The sequence below is a fragment of the Musa acuminata genome, chromosome BXJ3-8, assembly GCF_036884655.1.
Source record: "Musa acuminata AAA Group cultivar baxijiao chromosome BXJ3-8, Cavendish_Baxijiao_AAA, whole genome shotgun sequence".
In the NCBI taxonomy this organism is placed as follows: domain Eukaryota; kingdom Viridiplantae; phylum Streptophyta; class Magnoliopsida; order Zingiberales; family Musaceae; genus Musa; species Musa acuminata.
Genome location: NC_088356.1, coordinates 50398208 through 50425257, shown reverse-complemented (window position 1 = coordinate 50425257; position 27050 = coordinate 50398208). Strand labels below are relative to the sequence as shown.

Here is a 27050-nt window from a genome sequence, read left to right as displayed (position 1 = left end):
CAAGGCACTCGAGGCTTCTCTGCTGCCCTTATCACAAAACTATCTTCATTCTCTAGCTTTTGGAATGGAAAAAAAATTCTTCACTTCATTTTATTTTGAACTTATATTCCGTATCTCAGATTGGTTAGTACATGAACATCATATATATCATTTGATGACCAGTGAAACTTTCTTTGCAATTTTTATTGGGACATAAGCCACCCATTTGTACCAAATATTGTAAATATCGACTCAAAACACTTCGATTTTCACTCCCATTTTACCTCTTCCACGATGATCATAATAAAAATGATCTTTGCTTTTGTTGAGCCAATGTTTTGATTTAAATCCTACAAAAAACTTGCTCTCCTCATTCATTTTTTCCATATATTTGGTGATGCACTGATACCGATGATGATCAGCCTCGGCCTGATCATGAGAAGCACAAGCTAACATACAACCCTGAGAAGAAAAAATGGAACATGAAATGACAATAAGAAAATAAACAGGATTTTGACAGAACCGAATACATGATAAAGAATCAATCATGAACCACAAGCAGGTCCCCATGTTAATTCTCAACAGCAATGTGAAATATACCAGTAAAAAATGACCTGGGATAATGACTTTGAGCATACAATTCTCCCTGTGAAGTGTTTCATCGTAACTTTCCAGCATCACTTGCAATGCAACTAATCGTAAAGCTCAACTTTTGGAGCATGTACCAGATAGGCACTCACTTACAAAACCAAGTGAGTGCATTGTGCTAAAGATTGAGTGCAACCATGGAGGCAAAAGCTTGCTTTTTGTTACATCAGCTATGCATTTGCATTGTTCTTGCAATGTTGTTTATCGACTGTGCCTGGACGCATTTTATGTATCAACATCACCACCTGAGCTGGCTGAGTCATCATCGCTGCCGTCGCTGTCACTGCTACTGCTTCCGCTCCCGCTGCCACTGCTACTGCTTCCACTCCCGCTGCCGCTGGAGCTGGAGGTCTCCTGCTGCTGCTCCTCCACAGCATTTGCCTGTGCTCGTAGGGCCTCAGCAGCATTCAGCCCCTCATCTGCCTCATCACTTACATCAACGTCCGCAATCTCATCATCCGTATCATTCTGATTTGATATATTGATGTCAAATCCTGCATCTTCTGCCTGTCCAACAATTGCCTTGCTTGGTGTCCCTCCATCGTCATCCCCAAGGATATCCAGGTTTTCCTCGGATGATTTTGGATCAGGAGATGGGAATGGATTAACAGGCACCGAAGGAAGACCAGAGCCCTTGTTCATGGGTCTTGGAGCTGTGCAGGCCAAAGATGACACATTAATTTAAGTTGACTGTGATCCAAACATGCAAATGTTATACAAAAGAACAAGAATAATAGCACCTGAAAAAATTTAAATGGAAATTAGAAGTAAAAGAATTACATCTACAGAGATTCTCTACTGCAACATGTTTCAACGCTGCAAAGCAGCCTTGCCTGTGGACTTTATTATGATATTCATCAGGTATCACAATGTCAACTTGCATTCTAGCAGTGTACAAGTAGGGTATTATATAATTTTCTGTAATCAGTATCTGCATCTTATAGTAATCCTTCATTAATTCAAAGCCAAAATAACTGGAAACATTGTGAATGATCATAGATAGGAAGGCCAATATCTTCAGTTATCTTGTGAAAATTATACACTACACAGAAGAGGGAAATTGCTTCCAACAAAATCAACACTATACTCATATCATCCCATTCCAGGAAAAAAAAAAAATCCTTTTGAGGTTGTAATCCAAATACTTAAAGGACATTAGTGAAAATAATATGTCAGTGAAACAGTATGAAACTATGGAGAGTTTTAATAAAGAGATGCCAATTTAAGATAATAAGAAAAATAAGAGATAGAAGTTGAAAAACCTGAGGTCACTGAGAAGAGGAAAAATCCTCCTGAATATCAATTGAGGAATGACCAGAAAATGAGAAGTGCAGCCAGATTTTTAACAGAAAGCTTTATTTATTTATGTTTTTTGATTTGCCTCAAATGCTGTTGCTTCATAGGTAAGTTCTAACTGGTACAGAGAGGCAAAAGTAAACACTGCTAAAGAACTCAAATAAAACATGGTAAGTGATTATTCAAGATGAATTTCTTTCTTGGTTAAGAAAAGGGAAAAAAAATCATATGACCCATCAGCAGTTGCAAAATGGCATGAAAAGATATCAGGACATTCTGTTGTTACTTAGTTATACAACTAATAAACCTACACAAATTATAAGCAAACAATTCTTCAATATTAAAATTACATAATGGAATTCATAACTACTGGGAATAGTTGATAAAAAAAGGGACAAACAAACATACATACATACATACACACATACATACATTTCTGAAATTATGCAGGATGATTCTTAAATTAGTTCAAAATGAATAAATCCCACAGAGGGTAATACCTGAACTTTCTGGTTCACCAATATCAATTCGTTCTACCTCAACCTGTACAACAATCAAACCACATGGAAAATTAAAATAGACATTCTTGAAGGAGAAGCACTAAAATTTTACAATTCAATCATGAAAAATAGTGCAATCTTAGGTAAACAATTAGATGATATCTATATAATTTAATAGACAAATAGAACGAAATATAACATGAGCATCACAATTTACCAGCAATGCCAAAGCAAGAAAAGGTAACTTAAGTTGCAACTTAGATGGTTACATCTAAAAGATGACTTGGAGAAGTTAAAAAAAATTAAGAAATTGACAGAAAAAAAAAAAATTTAAGCCAGGTTTTTGCTTATATACATATTCTAGCACATTGCTTTGTAATTTTATATCATAATAAAATTTTTATTGGTTTAAGATAGAAGGATCAACCAAATGGACCAGTATCCCACTGGACCCATATATACCAACTAATATGCAAAATCATGTTCACATCTATATCAGATTTCAGAATATACATGTTGCATAAATAATCAAATTTGCAAACTTTAATTTCAGAATATCAATGTTGCATAAATAATCAAATTTGCAAACTTTAACAGTTTCATTTTATATTGGTACTTACAGGCACTGGATGCATTACTGTTTTGTTCAATGCTTGTGCTTTGGAGATCTTCCCAAGTGGAGGAGAACGAGAATCTGTGGTTGTCCCAGCTGGGGGTGCAGGTGTCATGTTAGATGCAGCAGCATGCTCACCAGGCAACCGGACATGCCTCAACCTCTTTACTGCCCGATGCAATCGCTCCAATCTAAAAGTCTCTCCATCAAAAAACAAAACCGCATCATTGTCCTTGTAGTCTTCACTGCTCCCCTCAAAGGAAACATTTGACTTTCCAGGCTGATTATTATGGAACTCGACAGTGACCCTATTTTCCTTGTTCTTATACAGTGATCCAGGTTGGCTCTTGTCAATTGATGCTGGCTTAAATTCATCTAGTAGTTACAGATAAAAACAAAACCTTACTTCTATATCTTAGTTAAATAAATGAGAGAAACAAATGAAGTTCAGCAAAAGCAACTAATGGTGAATTTTTAACAACTAAGTTTTAATTCTGCAATAAAATATCTTTGACAGTGGAAATAACTTCAGATACATGTTATCCAAGAAAAGGCCGCTTTCTACTTTACAGGAGCACCTTCTGTATAGCACCAAATGTCACTAAGTTCCATCGTTTTTTAAGCTCCAATACTATGTATCATGCTCCATAGTGTAAAAGTTATCCTTTAACTTTCTTAGGCTTTATACTGATGCCGAAAATAACCAACAACATCAAAATAGCAATGCTATAACCTAAAACTTGGATAAAATATTCCTGGTATTTTGAGCTAGTTGGTGAGAATGACACTGGACCCTGTAGATATTTAAATTCCTGTAATCACATATACAACTATTTGTATATACTTTGCTTTTTTTATTTTGAGACTATCAAAGGTCAAGTTATGTGATAATTTCTATCAATATGCAATCACAGACAACCTTCTCTTCCTAAGAGATGGATATGAGACCAAGGTGATAATAATTACTTCTGAGTTTGTAGGTAAAAGACAGAAATGAATAATTAATCAAGAGAATGGAGAAAAGCAAGCATTCCATTTAGCCTAATGTTTTTCTTCAAATTGAAAAACAAGCTTTTTTGTCAGTTTAGACTTGCTTCTTCTGCTGCTCGAGTCTTCTAACAAATTCCAGTTCTACCTGAGGTTTTCCAATAGACTTACCTATTTGATCAGACACTATAATTCTAGGATTGACCTTATGTTGGAACTCTGAAAGGAACCGTGTGAATATCTTAATTGTTCGAAGTTCAAACTTCAAATATATTTCCTCTAATTTTATTCCTTGGTGCTTAGATGGAAAATTTTCGTTATATTCTCCAAGCGTGGGTGTTGTGCCTACTATATTTTTGATGCCCTCTTGCTATATACACCTCATCCCATCCCAATCCTGAGTCCCTAAACACATTTTCATTCGGTGACACTTCGAAACATAGCAAAACCCTGATTATCCCTATGTCCAACGTTTCGATTTGGTAATAAGAAAGCACGCCTAGATCCCTATGTCAAACGTTTAAGCTTAAAAGTTAAACAAAATAGCTTTTTCCTATAACAAAACATCATTAGGTTCCTTTTCAAACAAAATGCATCTTCTCTACCAGAATTACATTAATATCATGAAGGTAAGGAACAGAAGGTACAGATCCCCTCTTTTATGTACTTACCACTCAAATTTGACGATAACAGCCAAAAAATAAGAGAGAAAAAACCCTAAAAGCTACTTTTCACAGTCCAAACGAACATCATAACATAAATAATCCAGAAAAAAAGCACAAATTCCAAGAAGTCCGCCCACAAAATAATCTTTCTTTTCTCAATAATCGCTATAAAAGTATTCTTTCAATGCCCAAATTCCACCCAAGAGATAACCCAAAACAATTCAAATCCCACCCAGGGCCAAGAATCAGGCGATTCCAGAGCACCATCAAGAACAACCAAAGGAAAGACAGGCAAAATCAAAGAAAGTCCGGAGTTGTTCTAATATAACCTACATCGAAGCGTGCAGAACTTGGTAGTCGAGTTGTCCTTGAAGGAGGAACCCAATCGCATGTCGTACCACCGATCCTGCTGCGGGGCTGAGGTGGGCTCGTCGTTGTTGTTCGCCATCTCTGCCGCTTTCCGATGCCTACGCTTCCTCCCTAACGATTGGGTCTCCGATCGAAGCACAAGAGAAACCCAAACCAAACGCTCACACCAAAGCGATGCATAAGGGACAGCACTATATATGTTAGTACCTATCGGATTTTGGATTCGGATCTTAGGATCCGGATGCCTCGGATTCTTTTAATGCGAATAAATCTATATGTTTCATCAGAACCGGACCGCGAAACAAACCGCTCAAGATTAAATCGAGTCATTGATTAGGACCGGCGGTTCAACCGGTCGAGATGTGATATTTGAACTATATATATCACGTCATCACCCTCGTTTCGCCCTCACTCCGATTCGGAGAGATGAGCGGCAGCGGAAGCGATGAGGCCGAAGCGATCGCGAGAGCGTCGGCGGCCGCCGAAGAGCTCTACCACCTCCGCGACACCTATTTCCCTCGAGACTCGGAGGAGAAGACCTCCAAGCTTCGTACCCTGGCCGACACGGCGCTCGCCCTCCTCGATTCCCTTCCCCTAGGTACGACAGTAACCCCTTTGTCTTTGTTGCTTGCGTTCGGTTGATTCTTTGTTTATTCGACTAAGTGGTGATATCTCGCTTGAATGGAGGTGATTCGATGTTCGATTACAGGATGATGCCTCTATTATTTGGCTCCGGGTAATGCCCAATTAGTGAAGTTAGACGTCGTTTGGGGCTGAACCCATGCTTGCTGGCTGAGTGAGGCCAAAGATTAACTTAAACGTAGAGATAGGTTTTACCCTTGTGACATTTCCAGAGGTTCCTAGTCCATTCGTCCTTTGGGCTTTAAGGGATAGCTTTTATAGCTGTGGGCTTAATTGAGTACCATTAAGGTTAATTTCACTCAGCACACTTCTTTTATTTTTGGGCTAGATTGAATCATAGTGGAATTTGTTTTGCACCTTTATGCCGTAGCCGAGGTGTCAGCACGGCTTGGTCCATCCCGAGTGCGCAAGATCACTAGCATGGCCTCTGAGCTGGAGCGTGTTAACCTGAGGTCTGGTTGAGGGCGCGTAGGCCTCGTTCTCCCAGGTGGAGGCTAAAAATCACTCCTTTAGCTGTCCGTCGAGTGCCTGCACATAGGTCGAAATTGGGAGGGTTATTTCTGACTCGACCCCTTCGATGCTTAAATTAGCAAGAGTTGGAGATGGGAGAGTCGGAGTGTGTGTGTGTATGAGGTCCCACCCCCAGCGCTATTCCTAGGGGTGGCTTTTATACCTGTTGCCATGTGTTGACGTACGTAGCTGTTAATGATCGCCGGCGTCTCCGTACATAGGTGTTTAAAAGCCGTCATCGCCATAGGTGGTCAGCTTGTATGTTGGGACGTTGGCGCAGTCTAATTTGTCCGGCCCTGCTTCATTCGATACTGCTCTGTGCCTCTGGAGTAGCTCAAGACGGGGCTGCATCACTCCGTACACCCTCAAGCGGTGTTGGTGTAGTGTGCTGGCAGTGTGGATGGTGGGCGGTTGCCTCGTTCAGATCTAGGGTGTCGAGTTGGCTCGGTGCGCCACGTTGGCTTTGGGACGTCGTGTCAGGTCTGCTGTGGCAGTCGATGTGTCGGTGCGCCACGCTCCTAAAGTCGGCCAATGACCTTTTGACCCGTTCCCAAACGGGTTTGGTTTGTCAGTTGATGCCCTCAAGGCGGGGCTAAGGTTTCCTCTTCACTCGATGGTTGTGTCGTGCCTCCGGCACTGGAGGGTTTCACCCTCCCATGTAGCATCGAACTCGTGGCTTTACCTGATAGCTTTTATCAGGGAGTGTCGGGCGACCGGAATCGTTCCGACGCTCACCCTTTTTCTTGCTTCCTTCCGCCTCGGTAAGGAGCAGGGCAGTTACTATCTGACCGCAAGAAGCGGCTTTAAGGTGAGCGGCGCCCCTTCGAACAACAAGGGGTGGAAGTCGCGCTTCTTCTTTGTAAGCGCATTCAGAGGCTGGGGGTTCAGCTTGAAATGGACGGGTCGTGATGTCGACAACGTCCCCCCTTTCTTGTCCAAGGACGAGGCGGAGCAGGTGGGTCGTCTGAGGGCCACAACTGGCTTGGGCCGAGTGCTGGCCAAGAAGTTGAGCTCGAACTCTCTTGCGAGTTGATCAAAGGATGAAACCGAAGAAGGCCTCAACCTGTTGTACCACATCCGAGCTGGACCTCGGAGGGTGGTGGGAAAGGCTCGGCACATTAAAGCATCGGATGTGCCGTATAGAGCCATTTGGGCCCGGAAGGCGGTGACATGCTCCGTTGGGTCAGAGCTGCCATCGTAGGCCTCCAATGTCGAGAGGCGAAAATTGAGAGGAATCAGCTTGTCTTGGATCTCTGGGATAAAAGGAGATCCCCTGAAGGTGTCTTCCCCGTGTTCTTCCTTTGACTTGTGAAACTTTCTCTGGACTCATCTAGGCGTCGGTTGACCAAGCACAGCTGAGCCCTGAAAGAGTCCGCTGAGTTAGACGACAGAGTGTCCGACTCTGGACAACTCGTGGCAGCCCGTGGGGCCTCTGGGGTACCGCACTCCGGCATCAGTCTCTGGCCTCCTGACTGTTCTTTGTTCGGCGGGCAAGCGTTCACCACTCGAGGTTGTCAGTCGATCGTGGGAGGGTCATGAGGTGCAGGGGTAGAGTTGGTGGGGCCATAGGCAAGGGCAGTTGCGGCGATGTTGTTGGCTGATCAAGCTGGGGGATGAGGGGAATGATGGTTTACATCATCCCAGTCAAAGCTTGGACTTGATAGGTGAGTCTGAGGAACGCCTCGGCGGAGACGACGGAGGGTCCCGGGCTCTCCACCCTCGGTCGTTAAACAACCTCCAGTAGCAGGTCGGGGTCTGGGATGCAACATTTTCGTTCGCGTGCGGAGGGAGAGGGAGTTGTTCCCTGAGGCCAAAAGTGGAGGGGGTTGCATGCGTCTCTTCTCCAGGACGCTCACCGAGGTTGGTCGGCAGTTGGCGTTCTTGCAACATGGGCCCTCCTTCTAGCGCCAACAATGTTTTGCCCTTTTATGCCGTGGCCGAGGTGTCAGCATGGCTTGGCCCGTCCAGAGTGTGCAAGATCACCATCACGACCTCTAAGCTGGAGCGTGTTAACTCGAGGTCTAGTTGAGGGGGCATAGGCCTCGTTCTCCCAAGTGGAGGTTGAAGATAACTTCTTTAGCTGTCCGTCGGGTGCCTGCACACAAGTCGGAATCGAGAGGGGGATTCCCGACTCGACTCCTCCGATGCTTAAGTTAGCAAGAGTTGGAGACGGAGTGTGTGTGTATGAGGTCCCACCCCCAGCACTGTTCCTGGCGGTAGCTTTTATATTTGTTACCATGTGTTGACGTACGTAGCTGTTAATGATCGTCGGCGTCTCCGTATGTAGGTGTTTAAAGGTCGTCGTCGCCATAGGTGGTCAGCTCGTATGCTGGGACACGGGCGTAGTCTAATCTATCTGACCCTGCTTCATTCGGCGCTGCTCTGCACCTATAGAGTAGCTCAGGACGGGGCTAAGCCGCTCTGTACAGCCTCGAGCGGTGTTAGAGTAGTGTGCTAGCGGCGTGGATGGCAGGCGGCTGCCTCGTTCAGATCCGGGGTGTCGAGTTGGCTCAGTGCGCCACGTTGGCTTCGGAACGTCGTGCCAGGTTCGCCGTTGCAGCCAACATGTCCGTGGAGTGGATGCCAAAATATGCTATGTCAGAATTCATTCTAGGAATTTGAGTTTGTTAGGGTATTGACTCAGTTTGACACTTTTAAGTGGTAAATATGTAAGTAGGTAATATAGAGACTTTTTTAAAACAAATTGATTTAACTTTTGAACTGTTTCTAGACTGGAAATTGGATAATTATTTGTAGTTAATGTTTGCTGTGTACACACATCTCAAGATTCTGAAGTTGCAAGACTCTACAAGTTTCTTATTCACAAGCAACTATCTTTTGAGGGACAAGTCCTGAATGATGATTTGTTAGGCATATGGAACTTGTTAACTCTTGAAGAATGATATCATTGTATTGATCTAACCTTTTTATAGGGTGTAATGAAGAGAATGTCAGGACACCAATGTGCAGACAATGCAACCATCTGTTATCCGTATCAAGTTGATAATTTATTGTGTGTACTTTACCTTCTTATAAATTGTTCTTCTGAACAAATGAGTTCAATGTGATTGTTTGCTAATGTCTTTTAATGGCTTGAGCAGCATGTCATGTTTATCTGAGAATAGTTTTTTCTTCTTCCAAATTATGCAGAGCAGAGGAAGTCACCATTACAACGTGCAAATTATGAATACTTGAGGGGAAAAATGCTAGACGTATTTCCTGACTATATAAAAGAAGCAGAAGATCATTTATCAAAAGCTGTATGTCATAACAAAATTCTTTTGCTGATATAATGAATTTAAAAGCAGGCTTTGTTTAAAATTGGTGTTGTACATTTCAGGTTAAGTTGAATCCATCTCTTGCAGATGCTTGGTTATGCTTGGGCAATTGCATTTGGAAGAAAGGAGATCTGCCCTCAGCAAAAAACTGCTTTTCTTTAGCATTAAGCAAGGTATTTATAGAAAATAATCTTCTGTTGGGAATTTTTATTACTTGTACTACTTACTTGAGTAGCTTGACCTTTCATTACATTTTTATTCAGGATCAAACTTGAATTATGCAGGGCCCTAACAAGAAAATTCTTTGTCAGCTATCAATGCTTGAAAGAAGTTTGGCTCAAGGCAAGTATAGTATCTCATGGCTGCACAATTTTTCATGCAAATAATTGGTCTAAGTAGTCATGCAAAACATGAGATCTAGTTTCAGACATGAACTGATTGTTCTGACAAGGTTATTCAAGGAGACAAAATGACATGTAGGGAATTATGGTTATGTTTCATGTGTTTGAAGACTATGGGAACTTGAAGTTTTAGGAGATGCACTTACAGGAAGCCTTAAAAACATGGATCTACATTGGTAACTGTTTAGTTTCTTCATGCATATGCAACAAATGGATGTATGCACAATAAGGTCTATGATTTATCTGTAAAGATTGTGTTGCGCTTCTGAGTTAATTTATAGCTTTAATTAAGTTTGTTATAATACATCATTTGATTTTTTTTTATTTGAAATCAAAATAATTAATGTTAGTGGTATGAGGAGAGATAAAGGAAGACCTAAAAAGACCTTAAAAGACATTATAAATAAAGATTCAAATACTCTGAATTTAACTAAGTATATGACTTTTTACATATTTCAATGATGGTAAAAGATTCATGTAACCGACCTCAAATAGTTGAGACTTATGGTTTTGTTGTTGTTGTTATTGAATATCTTTATGCACTCACTTGTAGGATTGTGTTGAAATACATATTTCAAATAAATTGATCTTGTATTTGTGCTTTCATGTACTTCTTTGTGTGCAAATTCCTTAATAACTGCATTTACTTTCATGATATCATTCCTTTCCAAGACTACTAGATCCACAATGTCACATTACCAAAATATTTCCTTTCCTTTAGACCTCGATCCTTGATTTGAGTTCTTAGCTTAGTTATTTATGTTGCGTCCTCATGTTTGTAACATATTGCTCAACATGTAGTTTGATAGCTCTAATCAAATGTAAGAAGCATTAAGTGACCTCTTTAGAAATTATCTTGTCAAGTCAAATGCTCCCCATTTATGGCTAGGTTGACTTTTGGCAAAAAAATTGTTTTATTTGTTTTAGTTTCTTATGCAAAATGTTAGCTGCTATCTGTTCTAAGATAATGTTGTTTCTATTTAAGATTTAATGTGTCTGTTACTTTTACATATAGGTGCAGAAAATAAAGCAGCCTCTATTGAAGAAAGCATTAAACATGCAAGAGAAGCTGTAATGTTGGATATCAAGGATGGAAATTCGTGGTGTAAGGTTCCATTTTCCAATAAAATCAAGTATCATTCAAATTATATATATTTGAGTATCCATAGTGACATTTACATATTGTTATTCCCAACTTTGGACCAAAAAGTAGTTCGGAGTCCCGATCTCATGAGTTTGGAGTCTTTTCCTTGATCCCATGGTGGTTTTGGTCTGGCATTGTGGAAAAAATTTTTGAATCACAACTAGTGAAAATTATAGGAGGTTGGTACACCGGTAAAGACCAATATGTCACGTGTCTGGGAAGTGGATTATGGGTCACGGATGAGGAATCAGCAGACACCAACAATTGCAGTGCCAGCTGCTATGTCACGTGTTTAGAAAAGGATATCTGAATCAACTATTAAATGCCAATATAAGATACAACTAAAACTAAGACTAAAACCAGAGTTGCCAAGATAATGCCAAATTCAGCAAGTTGGCAACTGGGAAGCAAAGGACAGAGTTTAATCATATAATCTCCAAAATCAATGTAAACAATGTTACATACGAAAGGTGACATGGAGGCATGACAAAATCATTTAGATGACAAACAAACAAGAGACAGAGGAAAGAGCTCTGTCTAGATGGTAGAGGCTTCTTTGCTGGTGATGTCACTGTCCAGAGTTTCTAAATCGGGGAATTCAGACCCTTCTACTGATGATACAAGCATTCAATCTAAATTCCTCTTTGTGAATCTTGAATCCCATTTCTTCTTTAAGATGTGGACAGAATTTCAACTCTCTTTATGTACTCTTGGCTACAATGTGCCACTTGTAGAATAACTGAGAACCTTAATTCTCAATATAAAATAACTAGGGTCCAGTATTTAGGTGAAAAACTATGCATTAAAAGCTTCTGCTTCACTATGACCAATATATTTTAACTAACTATCTAATTGCTTGCTGGATTCTGGATCTGAGATAAATCATTTAATGAGTTGCTCCACTTAAATCATAAAAGTTAACAATCTGAAATGAGATGCTTCAGGACAAAGTGTAACTCCATGGTGATTAGTTGGAGTTTTGGGGAATGGAAGCTATGGAGCACTACTTAATGGTTTCTTTCTGATTAGTTTATGCATTTATTCATGCTGCATGTATCAAGTGGATCGGAAAATATTTTTTTTTAATACTTTCTTTTGATGTTGTCATGTGACTCATGTCATCACTTTTAAGTTGCTGATGTTCTGTGGTGTTTTGTATTGTATATCAGGGTTCACCATTTTGGGTATCGAACCCGTCTCGGAGATTTGTCAAGTCGGTACATATTGGTCTTTACCGGTGTACCAACACATGGTATGCCGGGCATGCCGACGGGTAATCGGGCGATCCGCGTCTCGGTTGCTCGTCAGATCGGTACGTATCGCCCGTACCATACCATACCATACCAACTCGGGTGGTACAGCTAACCCTGTTGTATATTTTAGTTAGTTTAAGAAGAACTAATCCTTTGATTACACAAAGAAAGAAAAGATAAGGTTGAGTTCAAGGATTAAATGAAGCTGATGTAGGACAACGAAAGGATTATTGGTCTTGCTTGTTACAGTCATTTGTGTAATTCCTTTCATTGTGTTAAATCTTGTTTCCACCTTTTGGTATTAATTCAAGACCAATGACTTGAACTGAACAAGCCTTAATTATGTTATTTAATATTTTTATACAAGTTACTAGTATTAGGCCCTCCAAGTGTTTTGTACCAACCAAACCATCATCATCTTGTCTGATATATATTTGAATGTCATGGCCTTTCCTATATAAAGGTTTGATGTCCTTGTTAATATAGCCTAGAATTGTTCCTATTTGCATGTGGAAGTTGTAGAGCCACTGTTGTTCCACCCTGCAACCGTGTCCAGCATGCTACTTATACCATTCATGAGGAGCCTACTGTTACTTTGGCCCTTAACATATTAGTTCTGCATTTGCTTTAATTAAGTTTTCAAATACCAAACCGTTTTGACCATACTGAGTGATGTTTACCAGTTTGATCCAATACTGATACATGGTAGACTGACCATTTAGAAGTAATTCTGATATGAATGCAACACTTACCACAGGCGTCCAATAGAGGAACAATATTTATCACAAACTGGTTTATAAATTCCTGGTTGTGATACCAATTATGATGACCCAACATACCCAATAGTTCGGTGATGTGGATAAAATGAGCCTTACCATTTGGACATAAATAAATGGTTAAACTTAAGTTACTAGTGTAAACCTATTTGATGCATGTTAAAGTGAGTTATTTATTTTGACTGTATGACTTGGTATCTCCTATTCTTGCTGTATTACTTCTTGACCCTTTCTTCTGGTGACATATTATTAGGATTATAGACCATTTCGTTCATTTATATCTGGGAATTCTGAATCTCCTTGACTTACATGTGCTCCGTTTTCAGACAATCTTGGAAATGCATGTCTAACGAGTTTTTTTGTGACTGGAGCATGGGACCATGCAAAACTACAGCAATCACTGAAAGCTTATCAAAATGCTGTAAGATTTACAATGCTGCATGTTGTTGGCTGCTGCATAGGTTTTTCAAAGGAATGCAGTTTCTTTTTTCCAATTTTTTATTTATAACCAGTTTTTGTTGCTAATTTTTTGTAAAAAAATTGTTTGCTGTATCTGCAAATGCACGTTAGGAGAAGGATGAACTAATGCACTCTAATCCAGACCTTTACTTCAATTGTGCTTCTGTAAGTATTTAGCATGTTTTTTATCCATCAACTATTAGTTTAGCTTATATTGTTAACTCAAATTGCTTGAAAGGGACACAGAATTGTATTTCTATGTTGGCATATGTTCGCATTCTCAACGATCTCTGTTTTTCTCTTTTTCAGGCAAACAAGTATCTAGAAAACTATGAAAGGGCCCTTCATGGTTTTGAAGCTGCTGCCTCGAAGGATCCTGGCCTAAATGCTGATGATGAAGCTCAAAAGATCACCAGTCTTCTGGACAAGATAGAGAGTTCACTAAGGGTAATACATTTTCTCTTATTTATCATCCTTCTTTAGTTCTTAAGGAGATGCAGAATTCTTATCTCTCAGTTTTGTGTTACTGGGTACTGGGAACACTGTCATGTTATGGAGGAACCAATAAAAAATGAATCTTAGGCAGAAGCTTTTTGACTGTACTTTTGAAGTCTCTAGCAAATAGCATGAGGTTAAAAACAGGTAGAATTGTCTAGTAACTCTAGTTAATGTACATATAGTATCACCTGCGATGTCATCGTCATCCGTCTTTTCCATTTATATGAGTTGGCTATAGTATGCTGCTCAAAGTCAAGAAATCTTAGTTGAAAGTTACAGAGGTTGAATCTATGACTAGCCATTCATCAGGTATTCTCTCTCTCAAGCAGGAGCCAAATTGCTAACCAAGATTTTTCGGAAAGGGTGAGATTACCTTTTTAAAGTGATTTTTGGTGGATGGGAAGATTTATTTGTTTGGTCACAAGTCAAAGTGATGCAAATAGATCAGAGATTGAATCTATAACTAGGCTTGATATGAAAGAAGTATCATTGAGGAAACACCAAATTTTCCATGGGGAATAATATTCCTCTAAATAAGCCAAAAAGACAGCAGAGCACAGTGCCAACTCACCTGAAATATGTACTTTTAAACTGTATATCAGTGATAGACAACAGATTGATTATAGTGAAGGCCTAAATATACGGGCTACTTCTGTTTGCCTTTGGAGGTGAATACTTTCAAATGAGAATGTTTCCAAACATATTCCACTATCATCTTAGTGTTGAGATTTAAACTGTCATGACATGTCTTGATGGGATTACTAGCCTATTAATTTGATAGGCCTCAACCACTTGCTAAAGTGCTTAAGCCCAAGTTGAGGATCATAAATCCTTCTAGTTTATTTGTCAACTCAATTTTCCTACCACTTCTGATAACTAAGGTTATCAGAATCTCTCCCACATCATGAGTTTTAATCCAAATATGTTGCTGTCAATTCCTTGTACTATACTATTTAGGTCCTTAATCTGATCCCTTTACATCTGGAGATATCTAACTACACTAGTACTAATTGTTAGTATATCTGTAGCATTTGAAACATCTAACTTTAAAGCCTTTTGATATTAGCTTGCAAATTACTGGAATTTCATTCCTTGACATCATAAATATTCTCCTAGAAAAATTATGAGGCGGCAATGAAATGATGCAGTCAGGATAAATAGACGTTTACTGAAATTTAACTTATATCGTCTGCATGTCCTACACAGAACTAGGTTTGTTTGATTCAGTTGCAGTAGCTTAAGTTGAACATTTTCTAGTATTGGGTACTTTAGTCATAATCTTTGATGTCAGGTTTTGATGTCAAATAGTATGGTTTTACGAGTTATCCCTAGTTTGATAAGAATTATTATCTGGATCAATATCAGGAGCCCTAAGGGTGACTCAATTAAAGAGTAGTATGGAACTGTCTTGGTATGTCGTGGATTCATCCCTTCTCTGTTTTGTCTGATTCAATCTCTCTCCCTCTCTCTCTCCTCTTGATGACTTGACCTCTTCCCTTCTATTTTCTCTCTCCTGTATAGTGTGGAACTTTTGTATATCACAATGGAAAGTTGGAAACAGCATCCAACAGTGTACATCAAGTCAAGAAAGAAAAACATGTCATTGTGGTTTGATGAAGAGCATGGAGAAGTTGTAGCAGGAGCCATCACAAATGATATTTTCCCTCAAGCTCCACCGGCAAACATATTTCCAGCTTATTTCAGAAACATGTAAGATGAAGGCTAGGAAAAAATAAATACAGAAACTTATGTATATAGAACTTTTGGCACGCTATGAAAGATTACTATTTTATCTGTTGGTAACTATATTATATGTGTTGATGCATAAGGGATTTGGCATAAAATAAAGTGTATTAAGTATTAACCTGGTATTTGTTGAGAAAAATTAGAAGTTTAAATAGAGAAGATATCTATAACATGAAAGAATGAGAAATGTGGACCATGTAGCATCAATATAAGAACAATGAACCAAGTAAATATTAATTTATTTAATTGACAGATATATTTCCAGGCTTGATTCTATCTGCATGTCTTGCAGTTATGTTCCTGGAAAGCATGTGTCATTGTCTTTCAGGGAATGAGAACCTGATTAACTTGTTTGTGCTTTATTTGATTGGGTTATGTTTTCAGAACCCCTTGTCCTTTTTTCTGGGGTTTTCGTTCATGGTTATTAGATTAAGTTCAAATCGGGAATTTTTTTTCATTGTATGAATGTTTAGTAATCACCCATGTACTTACCTATTTTCTTTGTATATGGTTTATTTGCTAAAGAATAAATGGGCTTATTATGTAATTCTGTAGTACCTATAACATGTTACCCCTGATTACATCCATAACACAATATTGTTCTTGTAGGGGTTGTCAAGGTCTAAACGATTAGCATCACTTGTATCATCCTTAGGTGAAGTTATTTGTAAGTATTTTGTTCAGTGATTCTATAGGACTACACTTAAATAATCTCAAGAATTTTTGCTTAATGTTTGTTTGTTTTGAAGTGAAATCATCACATGGCAAAGCTACTGTTAATGTCCTGAAGGAAGGGCTCAACAAAGCAGTTGCAATAATTGGAAAAGTACTCCTCTTCATAAAACATGAGAACGTTGCTCCACTGTAAGTTTTTACAAACTCAATCAAATTCGTTCTTTTCTATATGACTCTCAATCAATGATTCCATAGTTCTTGTTGTTCTACCTTGTCCTAAAGGTCATGAGATTCATAGCATGTAAAATAAAGCTACTATGTCAGACTTAAACGTGAGGAAAGGAGAAATATGCTTTGTCTCAGCCAATTAAACAAGATGCCAAAATGATTAATCTAACATATAACTGGATATTCAAGGATCAATTTCCAATTAATGTTGTTTCCATGGAATCTTTTATTAAATTAATAATTCTATAAGAAGGCTAAAGGGTAAAGTAAACATTAACACAGTTCATAACCATGATTGTGAGCAGCAAATGGTGTTTATGTTGGTTTTTATCTCCTCTATGCTGTCCACTGTAACTTTTAAATTAATCATATTTTGCTATATATACTGGGGCGGGAACTGGAATGGGAATGCTGGCCGATGAGAAGCACCAGTTCCCATTTCCATTATACTAAGCCTTGTAAAGACATACAGGAAAGGGGGGAAAAACAATACTTTTTGGTCAGGTTCCATGACATGTGGTTGGTTGTGCACAGTGTCATGGGACCCAAAGCATGCCTCATATCTGTGGAGCTTCCTCGTCTCTTCTGTTCTTTTGCATGTTCTTTGCATCAGTACTTATAAGTTATAACTATAATGGAACCGACTTCATTGAGCACAATTCCTTTTTTTTCAGGTATTATCTAATATGTGATTCAGATCAAACTTGTTTTGTCTTGTCAGTATATGGACTTCATAGTGATGCTGTAAGGATTTCTACTAAACTTCTAACGTTTTTCCCTGTCATCTAATTTAAATTGAACCGTTCATTTAGCATCTTGAGAATCTTTTTAAATGCCTTGTTATCATACTCACTCAAGTGTCATAAATTTGGTCTTATCCTTCTCTGAAGCTTGAGAGATTTTTTTAACTTGCTCAGTCAAATATTAGAATCATAAATTGTGATACTTCATATATCTTGTTTATATTTTACAAAAAAAAATTGCAGATATGACTTTGCATATGACCTTTTAGCTGGCTCATTTGCACTTCGATTTCGCTAAATTCTTCTTCTTTCCAGATAATGAATTTTAAAGTCAGTTGGACTTAATGCAATGTAAACTCACTTATTCAATTGTGGTGTCAACTTGGCAATTAATGGGTAATTTATTTTTTTCCCCTGTAGATTAAAGAAGGAGATCGAGTAATATTGATGGAACCACATTACCGAGTAATTGATTTTTCATGGAAAGGCACGGTAGGGTTTTAAACTTCTTTAAATCTTTATAATTCATGCCTGATATTGCTTGTTCTTCCTTGTTTCTTGATTTCCCTGCATGCCATTTGAAATTTTAATTGTAGGACTGATTCTTATATCCAGCAATTCAGGTTATATTATCTGTGATTCCATGTTATCAAAGGCAAGGGACACTGATGGTTAACTTTGTACCTTGCCTTGGCTGAGGCTTCATATTCCAATGAGGCATGCTGAAGTTGCATGTTTATGTGCCTTCTGGGTGCAAATGCACACCTGATCATACATTTATATATTTTTTTGTCTCTCTACTTTTGTTCCTGTCTGTCAGATGAAATTTATGAGGATAGATTGACTGATAGGGATTTCACTTTGTATCTCATTTTCTGGTTGTGCTTTCTGTCACCTGTTTTTTTCATTATTTTTATCTGTCTTTTTCCACCTTACTTTCTTCTTTCTTCTGTGTTTCGTTCCATGTTGTTTTTTATTGTTATTTTTTGCCTCTTCTCTTTCATTCTTCTTTGTGCTTTCTTCTGTTATGGTCATTGTCTAACTACCCGTCCCTTCAGTTTGTTACCTTATGCTGCTATTTCATAAATCTAGGTGACCCAGTGGTTTCTGCTTCCCCTATTTTTCGCGTCTTCACTGTTTTGTGCTTCTGTTTTTGTACTGGATGATACTACTGAATGGTATGAACATCCATTTCTTGATCAGCACTCGCCATAAATGTTGACTTCTCAAATGTGTATGCCTCTTACCTCACCTAAGTTCCATCAGAGTTTACCTGATGTGTCGTGTGCCTTCGATAACTTCGTTATAGTTTGTTTATGTGATAAGCTTTTTTTTAAGAGGATAGATCATGCAGTCGTGCTTGAGTGCAAAAGTATTTAAATGGTGATTACACGAGCGGACTACTGCTGTAAGAGGCACTTGAAAGTTATATCAATTCGTATGGTTCTATGTGAAGATGGACATGTTTTAACTCACTTCAGTCATTGCACACATCATTGAGGGTTCTCAAGTTTTGGGGCAATGACATGGTGTATAGTTATTCATACTTGGCTATATTCGAGGGTCCTACTTTCTTTTCAAGTCAACAGGACAAAGGTTTTTTGTGATTTTATTTTATATAATGACGATCTGGAAGACAATTGATTATTTGCATACAGTGAACTGCTGATTTCAGATTTGTTTTCATGTTGTGAATTCAGAGTAGTCATTAGGAATTAATTGTTCAGAACCTCAGCTACTTTTTTGCATTTTTCATATCTACTATTATTTTAGAGATACATCACTTTCTATAACTGATTTAATATGATTAGGAGCTGGTAAAATAGGATTTTATAGGCATTGGGTGGCACGTGCGTGTTGTTTCAACCTCTTGTCTTGGATTTGTTAGCAGAACGTTGTACTGTATTTTCAGTAACTTTATCCTCTTTTTGTCGTTTTGATAATTTATTTGATGGTGAAGCAGCATTATCATTTCCAATCTATCCGTGTCGATTTCGTGGAGCAACTTCTTGTTAATGAAAAAGTACCAGCTCCCCATCATCTCGTGCGGGCCTGCATTCATGCACAGCACAAAGCTTGAGGACTCAGACCTGCATCGAAATTTTGTCACATAGTATGTATTCACTATGGTTCTTGATATTTGTCAAAACTTGCGACATATGAATGGAGGAGTTCAGCTTGGTTTCATGTAAGTGAGCAATATCTTCCTGATGTCTACTCCATATGCGTCATCTTTGAAATCACTTTTTGTGCTTTTGTTTCAGTTGTAATATAGACTCCACTAATTTTGTGGAGAATTGGTTGGACACTTAACAATATTGGAAGTTGAGTGTTATTAAGATTGTGTACCATATGATACGTTGTGATATAATTAATTCAAGGGAGAGTTTGAGGCAGCTATTGCCACCCTTGAAAGGTAATCTATCATGATTTGGGGTCTCTTTTCATGAGTCAGTCCCATAAGTCTCACATGTATGCATAAGGTAAATCGAGTGATAAGATCTCCAATCATGAAAACGACCTCTTGCTATTTAAAATATATAAATGTGAGACTGTCATGTACAAAAGGTAATATTACAGTATTCAGGCATTGCTCAAACCAGTGTGGACAAGTCAAACATACCACCATATGATCTACATTTCTTGCAAGGTTTGTGCCTGTCTACTACACATTCTTGATGTTAGGATACTGTTGCGCAATTGACAGGTTTTAAGTTTGGGTTTGTTGTATGTTTTTTAATGTATTAATTATGGAGAAAGTTACTTAAAAATTTTAACCATGGTTAGAAAACTATGGTCTGATTGAGTTGTTGCTGAATGATTTATCGAGTTGCTGCTAGACTGAGAGATTACAGAAGGTTCACACGACCAACCCTTTCAAAGCAAATTGATACAGTTCACATTTTTGTTCTAATGCTTTGTAGATTTTCCACATCAATCCTTAGTCCCCGGAGAGAGAGAGAGAGAGAGAGAGAGAGAGGAATACTGTAATGGGAAAAAGAAGAGGAGTCAACCGTTGGCCTTAATCAATCTCTAGAAACTCTCTACAAGACTTTGACTTTTGACTTCACACGTGAAAGGAGGGTAGAAGTGGTGGGAAGATACAACCACAAGTCATGAATTACTGTCTGATAATAAGGCATCATCAATCATTCAGTATTCCGTAAGTGGATTAATCAGTGAACTCATTTTTCATGAGCATTTGTATTATATCCCTAATGTCTTCATACGAGTAGCTATAAAATTAATTGCATCTATCATATGGACGAGTATACAGTCTGTCCATAAGTATCACAATATATTAAAGTAATATACAATATAAAATGATAAAATAGTAAAATATAATAAACAAAAAAGACTGTGTCAAATCACACATATCATCACTCACGTGGTTGACTTATAGGACACATATGACTAGCAGTCTACACATTCTTGATGTTAGGATACTATTACGTAATTGAAAGGTTTTAAGTTTACGTTTTGTTGTATGTATTTTAATGTATTAATTATGGAGAAAGTTCCTTAAAAATTTTAACCATGGTTAGAAAACTATGGTCTGATTGAGTTGTTGCTGACTGATTTATTGAGTTGCTGCTAGACTGAGAGATTACATAAGGTTCACACGACCAACCCTTTCAAAGTAAATTGATACAGTTCACATTTTTGTTCTAATGCTTTGCAGCTTTTCCACATCAATCCTTATTCCCCAGAGAGAGAGAGAGAGAGAGAGAGAGGGAGGAATACTGCAATGGGAAAAAGAAGAAGAGTCAACTGGCTACTTCCCAATCACCAGTTTGAATGTTTGACTGTATAATGGGCAGCAGCCAACCATTGGCCTTCATCAATCTCTAGAAAGTCTCTGCCAAGACTTTTGAGGTCACATATGAAAGGAGGGCGGAAGTGGCGCGAAGCTGCCAACCACAAGTCAGGAACATGAAAGATACAAATGTCTACATACCCCCTTTCGATCTTGTTCATCCGACTCCCTATCCCACCCACCGGAGCTGCAGAAATGGAGCATCCTATCGCTGCAAGGACTCTTTCTTCCATGTTCATGGTTGTCCTCCTCTTGTCACCTCTCCTGATCCTTCCATCCGACTCGAGGGAAGTCCCAAGTCACACAGGTCTGAATCTGTTCTGTCTTCTTCTTCTTCTTCTTTTTCCTTTCAAGTAAGAGTGGGTGATGGAACGAGGAGTCATGTGCCCAGGTGAAGGAGGCACGGCGACTCTACGGAGCTTTGCGAGCTTGGCAAGACGGACAGAGTTTGCACCACCTTCGCCAACAGCTAACAGCAACGATTCTCCTGGTACAGGCTGATCCGAGTGAGGCCACGCAGCTTCTGCAACTACTGCTCTTCTTCTTCTTCTTGATGCTGTGCTGTGTTTCATCCTCACCATGCCCTCCTGTTCATCTTGTCTCTCTCCATGATGCTCGTCTTCAGTTTGGTGTGTGTGAACAATAAGAGAGTCTTACATGGTCATAGTTCCTATTTATTCTGCTCAGATCTCATCATCTTTGACTACTCCAACATGTTTTGTTTTGATGCCTCTTTCCTTAAGTTCCCAAAAGAAAAATTATCTTAGTTTAACGTATTATCAAGATTCGATGAGAAATCAAAAGTAAATGCGGAGGAGAGTCTCATGAAGTCTCTCTCCAGCAGTTGCCGAGTCCAAATAATCCTTTCTTTGATGGTTTACATTTCTTCTTTTCCTTTTCGGTAGGAGAGTCTAATTTCCTCCTACAATTTACCATGTTATTATGATTCCAAGAAAGGTGTAAACTATCATGAAATAATAATATAGGCAGCGACCGCAGAGGCAGTAACATACGCTATTGTGACTCTCATGCGTGAAAAGTCAACCTCATCAAAAAGACCCCATATGCTCCACTATGATATTTATGTGTAAAAAGTCAACCTCATGGGCTCCACCGAGAATAAATCAACATTTAGAATAGTCTTTTCTTTAGAATGGATCATATAAGCATGGCTCAACAATAATCGAAATAGACATTTAGAGTAGTCATATGATAAAACTAGTCCAAGGTTAATCCGTTACGCATCGAGTTATCATGATCTACTTAATATCGACTCCTCGATATTCTATTTGTATATATAGGAGATGACTCTTTTTGAATATTAATTATTTTACTTATTTAAAGGTGTTCAAATCGAATTGGCTCAAAATTAATTTACTAATGACTCGGTTTCGAAAGCATTTTGGTTCGGGAGTATCTATCTTAGGTTCGGGTAATCAATTCAAATCGATTTTAACATCAAAGATATCAATCCGATTGAGTTCACTATCCTAAGTCATTAATCAATTTTAATCAAATCGACCTAAAATCCTAATTTTAATCAAATTGACATGGGTTCAATTTCATAAATCTTATCGTATCACTCAATCGTAGTATAATTCTAATTCGATTCAATTGAATTGAATTGATTTATTCAAAAAGTATAGATTATTTAATTTATTTAAAATTATAATCAATTAATTAAATTAAATTAATAGATTTTGAATGAATTCGATGATTCGGTAGCTCCGATTTGACCTAATTTACTTTCATGGAACCAAATAAAAAAAATGATTCTATTCGATTCGATTCGATTCGATTCGACTTTTAATAATTTGGTTCAAACATAATATCATAAATTATTAAGAAATTTTTTATCCTTTATCACTAACTCCACAGATTTATTAGAATATAATACTCTATTTTTTTTTTTTTGAAGTACGTTGATTCTTAACTAATCAACACCCTCGACATTCTAATTAATAAAATGTGAGTAGTTAATTACATCCGAGAAAGAGAACCGCAAAATGATATTGCTGCTAATTAACAGCACTTAATCCATCATTAGAAGATGTAATTAATGGGGCTTCCGAAGCTTATGAAGAGCTTTAACACAAGTCATAATCCAGTCAACACAAGTCACACTCCATCTTCCTCATCTCCTCGTAACACACACACACTCTCTCTCTCTGTCTCTCTCTCTCTCTTCACTTCCTTTTTGTAGTGGTGATGAGTTGCTTTTGGGAATCCCATTTCCCCACATACGTATGCATTCACTGACCCCAACGAGCTTTGAACTCCGTGTGAGTGCGTTCTGCACTCCCCGTAAATATGCTTTCCATCCCCACCCCCCTTCGACTCCACACACACATTGTTCTTCCTTTTTGTTTCTTCTTCTTCTTCTTCTTCTTCCAATCCCTTCACTACTTGAGCTTTTGTTGACCACCACATTGTCTTCCTACCTTCCTCCTTCTTCTTCTTCTTCTTCCTTTGATGGGTACAGCTCTGTGGCAGCAGTTTGGTGACCCCGGTGGAGGACTCAGATGCCCAGTGAAGAGCAGACTTGCTTACATGTGGGATGATGGTTATGATGTGAGGAGATCAATGGCTGACAGCTTTGCAGTTGCCCTCTCCTCAACCTGCTCTTCTCCTCACTGAGAAGTAAAGCACTGAGAGCCACTTTGCAGTGCTGGGGAATTGAGGTTTATGGTCCGAGATCTCTAGGTAGCTTCTCTCTCTCTCTCTCTCTCTCTCTCTCTCTCTCTCTCTCTCTCTCTCTCTCTCTCTCTCTCTTTCTCTCTCTCACCCTCTTCTTTCTTTTGTGGTGAACTTGGGATGTGAGGGTGATGTAATAATTCCAGCAGTAATTCCAGTAGATAGGATTAGTATTCAGTGCAATAATACTAGTTACTTGATCAATGTTTTCTTTTTTTTTTTGCTGATTTAAGTTCAATTTAGTAGTTGGGATAGATTTGGCAATGTCAAGATGTAGCTCATTTCATCTTTTAAGCTGCTTCAAAGATGGAGTTTGGAGATGGCCTGCAACATGAATGAGATATCTTATTCCTCACCTCTCTATCTTTGTGAATCTTAATCTATTTGTTTTGGGTGTGTGATATCCTCCTCTGTGTCCATAGGAATTAAACTTGGCTTGATGACAAGAATGTAGGTGAAACATAGTACAATATATATACATATATACAGGCTCTAAGAATAATGCTGGTAACTTGAGATATTATAATGCTCACTTGATCTGTATATTATCTTTGGTTCTTTAAATATTGATTTAACAAGATAATAGTTTCTGATTTAAGACTGATCAAATGTTTGTTTTCTTGTTAATTTGAACATTGAAAGATATAATATATGTCAATACCTAATCTTGGAGGCAATGTGACAGCCTTCAGCATATGATTATGGAATATGGATTTTGTGAAAGACAGAATTAATATGTTTCAAAAGGTTTTAGAAAGTAGAACAGAGTCAAACATTTCCAAGTCAGTCAGCTTCTAAGAATAATAGTAAGGTTTGGTGGACAGCATGTGGTTTGTGGGGGAGACCAGAGAATAGTACCACTTTGACTCTTTTCTGTGGCCTTCTCCACTGAGCAGAGCATGTGCTTCACACAAGCACAAGACACAATAAATAACCAGAGTGATAGACAGCAATTCCACTCAAAAAGTAATTTGTTGAGGCTCAATCTCTTGCCACCTCATTTATTTGCTGTGATGTAGACTACTTGGTTCATGAACTCACTAAAACTGTAGGAGGTGAAACACAAGAGGATTCTCCTTTGACCATCTTTTTTTGTTAGAGACAAATGCTCAGATCATTTTGGATGGTTCTACTGTTGATGAAAGCAGGAGTGTCAGACTCTGCCTGTTTCATTACTTGCAGAGAGTTCCCTTGTGAAGGTTGTTTATCAAGTGTAGGGTGTTGAATGAACTGGTGATTTAGAGAGACAAACAGACCTTGATATCTTTCTTTTTTTCTCAAGGATTATTGACAGTGTCCAAAAACATTTGTTGGAGTAATGATTGTGGTGATGCAATAGATCCAGACCAAGTTCTAAGTCAGAAGGTATTTGCAAGTTGTTGTTGCCCACAAGCTGTTTCTCTCAGAGCATCAGCCTTACTTTCTGATCATCCAAATATAATAAAGTCAGAAGCCCACAAGCTACTTCTCTCAGATCAGAACATCAGCTTTACTTTCTTATCATTTTAAGTATAAATTAATAGATCATGTCTCATCACTGACTCAAGTTCAAAAATGCAATGACTTGGATGAAAAATTCAAGAGAAGATGAACAGATTCAGAGAGCTTAGAGCAGCATAAATTGTCTACCAGTTGGGAGAATTCTTCATATAGTCCATCAACAAATTAAAAATCTCCATAGTTTCTAGTATAAGTTTTCTTCGATTTTCCGTCTTCTTTTTCTCGAATCACTAATAATGATAATTGCACCTCATATAACTAAACATCTATGAATTTCTTTAATACATGTCTATATCATATTAAACAAATTTTCTCGACTCATTCTTTATCATAAATATGTTTAATTATTTACATATAAAAAGGTCTTATTTTTCTAGTACTATTAAAAAAAATATAGACTTAAAACAATAGTGATGAATTACAATGATGCATAACAAAAGTAGAATTAAAATGCACAGTGAAAAAGAAAATGAGAACATTTTAAAAGATGAGGTGTAGCACTTAACTGATAAAACTCTATTTTGATTGCTAAAAAATTAGAAAACACAAAATAAAAATGAAACCTTACATGATTATTTTTAAAAAAATTATAGAAAAATATAAAGAGTTAAATCTTATAGTTTAGAGTCAAAGTGATTTCCTTTTATAGAGGTTTTCTATTTGTCTATGTGTAAGAAAAAAAGGAGATAAAAGCCTCTTCATTTATTAGTTATTGATTGAATGAAATAGTATGGAGGAAAATATATTAGAAGAAAAATTAGGCATATGGAAAAAAAATACATGAGAGTGCTTTGCAATGCATTTCATAAAACAGAGGATCTTTCCACTAATAATCTAAAGTTAGGGACTTTTTGGCAAAAGATTCCCTAAGGGATTAATACAAACATTATATGCATTTCTATTCCTAAAATAAATAATGGGTTTTACATGTCTTTCTTTAGAATTTTGAGGAAATTATATTTACCCCTTCAAATTTTAGTGTTATACTCCTCCAACATTTTAGATTTTACATACACATTCCTCCAAATAATAAAATCTCATAAATTTCATAAAATCAAAGAACTCTATTGCCGAAAATGCTAATTCTATGAAATGTTTGATAAATTACCCTAAACATTATAGGGTTAATTATCAAATTTTATTATTTTTTATGAGTGTTTCATTTTTTATTAATTTTTATATTTTTATAGTTTAAAGATATTTTGTAGAACTACATGTAATTTTGAATTATTTATATATTTTAACCTATTTTTAAATCAAACATATAGTTCGACCAATTGACCTACCGGTAAGATAAGTGAGATAATTATAATTATGTTTATATAAACACACATAAAAATCATTAACTTTAGAAGGATTCATATGCCATTTTTCTCTTAAAATATATGAGAAGGAAATCTTTGCATGTGTGTAAAAGAGGAGGTGAAAAGTTATGATATATATAAAAAAAAAAAAGAAGAAGAGAAATTAGCAAAAACTTCCAAAAAATTTTGAGGAGCTTTGCGCTAATAATATAAAGTTAGGGATGTTTAAGTAAATTGTCCCCAAACAATTATAGGGATCAATACATAAATGATCGACTTTGGTGGATGTATACGTAATTATTCCCAAAGATATACCTTCCGTCCC

The 27050-nt window shown here is 37.7% G+C and overlaps 2 protein-coding genes and 1 long non-coding RNA gene across 4 annotated transcripts; 2 read left to right on the top strand and 1 right to left on the bottom strand.

Annotated features, from left to right (window-relative positions):
• Positions 1-520: 520 nt before the first annotated feature.
• LOC135644383 (uncharacterized) lies at positions 521-5219 on the bottom strand. Its single transcript, XM_065161915.1, has 4 exons — positions 5022-5219; positions 3044-3411; positions 2424-2466; positions 521-1280 (listed from the first exon to the last, which is right to left on the bottom strand). Exons 1-4 carry the CDS (start codon positions 5134-5136, stop codon positions 853-855), a joined length of 954 nt encoding a protein of 317 aa, XP_065017987.1. The 5' UTR covers positions 5137-5219; the 3' UTR covers positions 521-852.
• A 257-nt stretch (positions 5220-5476) lies between these two features.
• LOC135646175 (uncharacterized) lies at positions 5477-19749 on the top strand. Of its 2 annotated transcripts, XM_065165411.1 has the most exons (13): positions 5477-5655; positions 9360-9469; positions 9550-9660; positions 9772-9829; positions 10910-10993; positions 13388-13482; positions 13632-13685; positions 13830-13967; positions 16374-16431; positions 16514-16628; positions 17342-17411; positions 17831-17902; positions 19374-19749. In XM_065165411.1, the coding sequence occupies exons 1-13, from the start codon at positions 5484-5486 to the stop codon at positions 19488-19490; spliced, it is 1254 nt and encodes a 417-aa protein (XP_065021483.1). In that variant the 5' UTR covers positions 5477-5483; the 3' UTR covers positions 19491-19749. The 2 variants fall into 2 exon arrangements, 1 of the variants encoding a protein (XP_065021483.1); XR_010498977.1 differs by lacking the exon at positions 17342-17411.
• Positions 19750-21092: 1343 nt separating this feature from the next.
• LOC135644502 (uncharacterized) lies at positions 21093-21913 on the top strand. The gene is made up of 2 exons (XR_010498493.1): positions 21093-21534; positions 21619-21913. It is a non-coding gene; the product is annotated as an uncharacterized LOC135644502 (long non-coding RNA).
• Positions 21914-27050: the final 5137 nt, after the last annotated feature.

Excerpts from the sequence above, each read along its gene's own strand:
- LOC135644383 (XM_065161915.1), bottom strand. The coding sequence starts at position 5,136 with ATGGCGAACAACAACGACGAGCCCACCTCAGCCCCGCAGCAGGATCGG. Across the intron at positions 3,412-5,021 it reads CAAGTTCTGCACGCTTCGAT|ATGAATTTAAGCCAGCATCA; the intron begins GTAGGTTATATT and ends TGTAACTACTAG. Across the intron at positions 1,281-2,423 it reads TGGTGAACCAGAAAGTTCAG|CTCCAAGACCCATGAACAAG; the intron begins GTATTACCCTCT and ends TGGCCTGCACAG.
- LOC135646175 (XM_065165411.1), top strand. The coding sequence starts at position 5,484 with ATGAGCGGCAGCGGAAGCGATGAGGCCGAAGCGATCGCGAGAGCGTCG. Across the intron at positions 9,470-9,549 it reads AAGATCATTTATCAAAAGCT|GTTAAGTTGAATCCATCTCT; the intron begins GTATGTCATAAC and ends TGTACATTTCAG. Across the intron at positions 13,686-13,829 it reads TTTACTTCAATTGTGCTTCT|GCAAACAAGTATCTAGAAAA; the intron begins GTAAGTATTTAG and ends TCTCTTTTTCAG.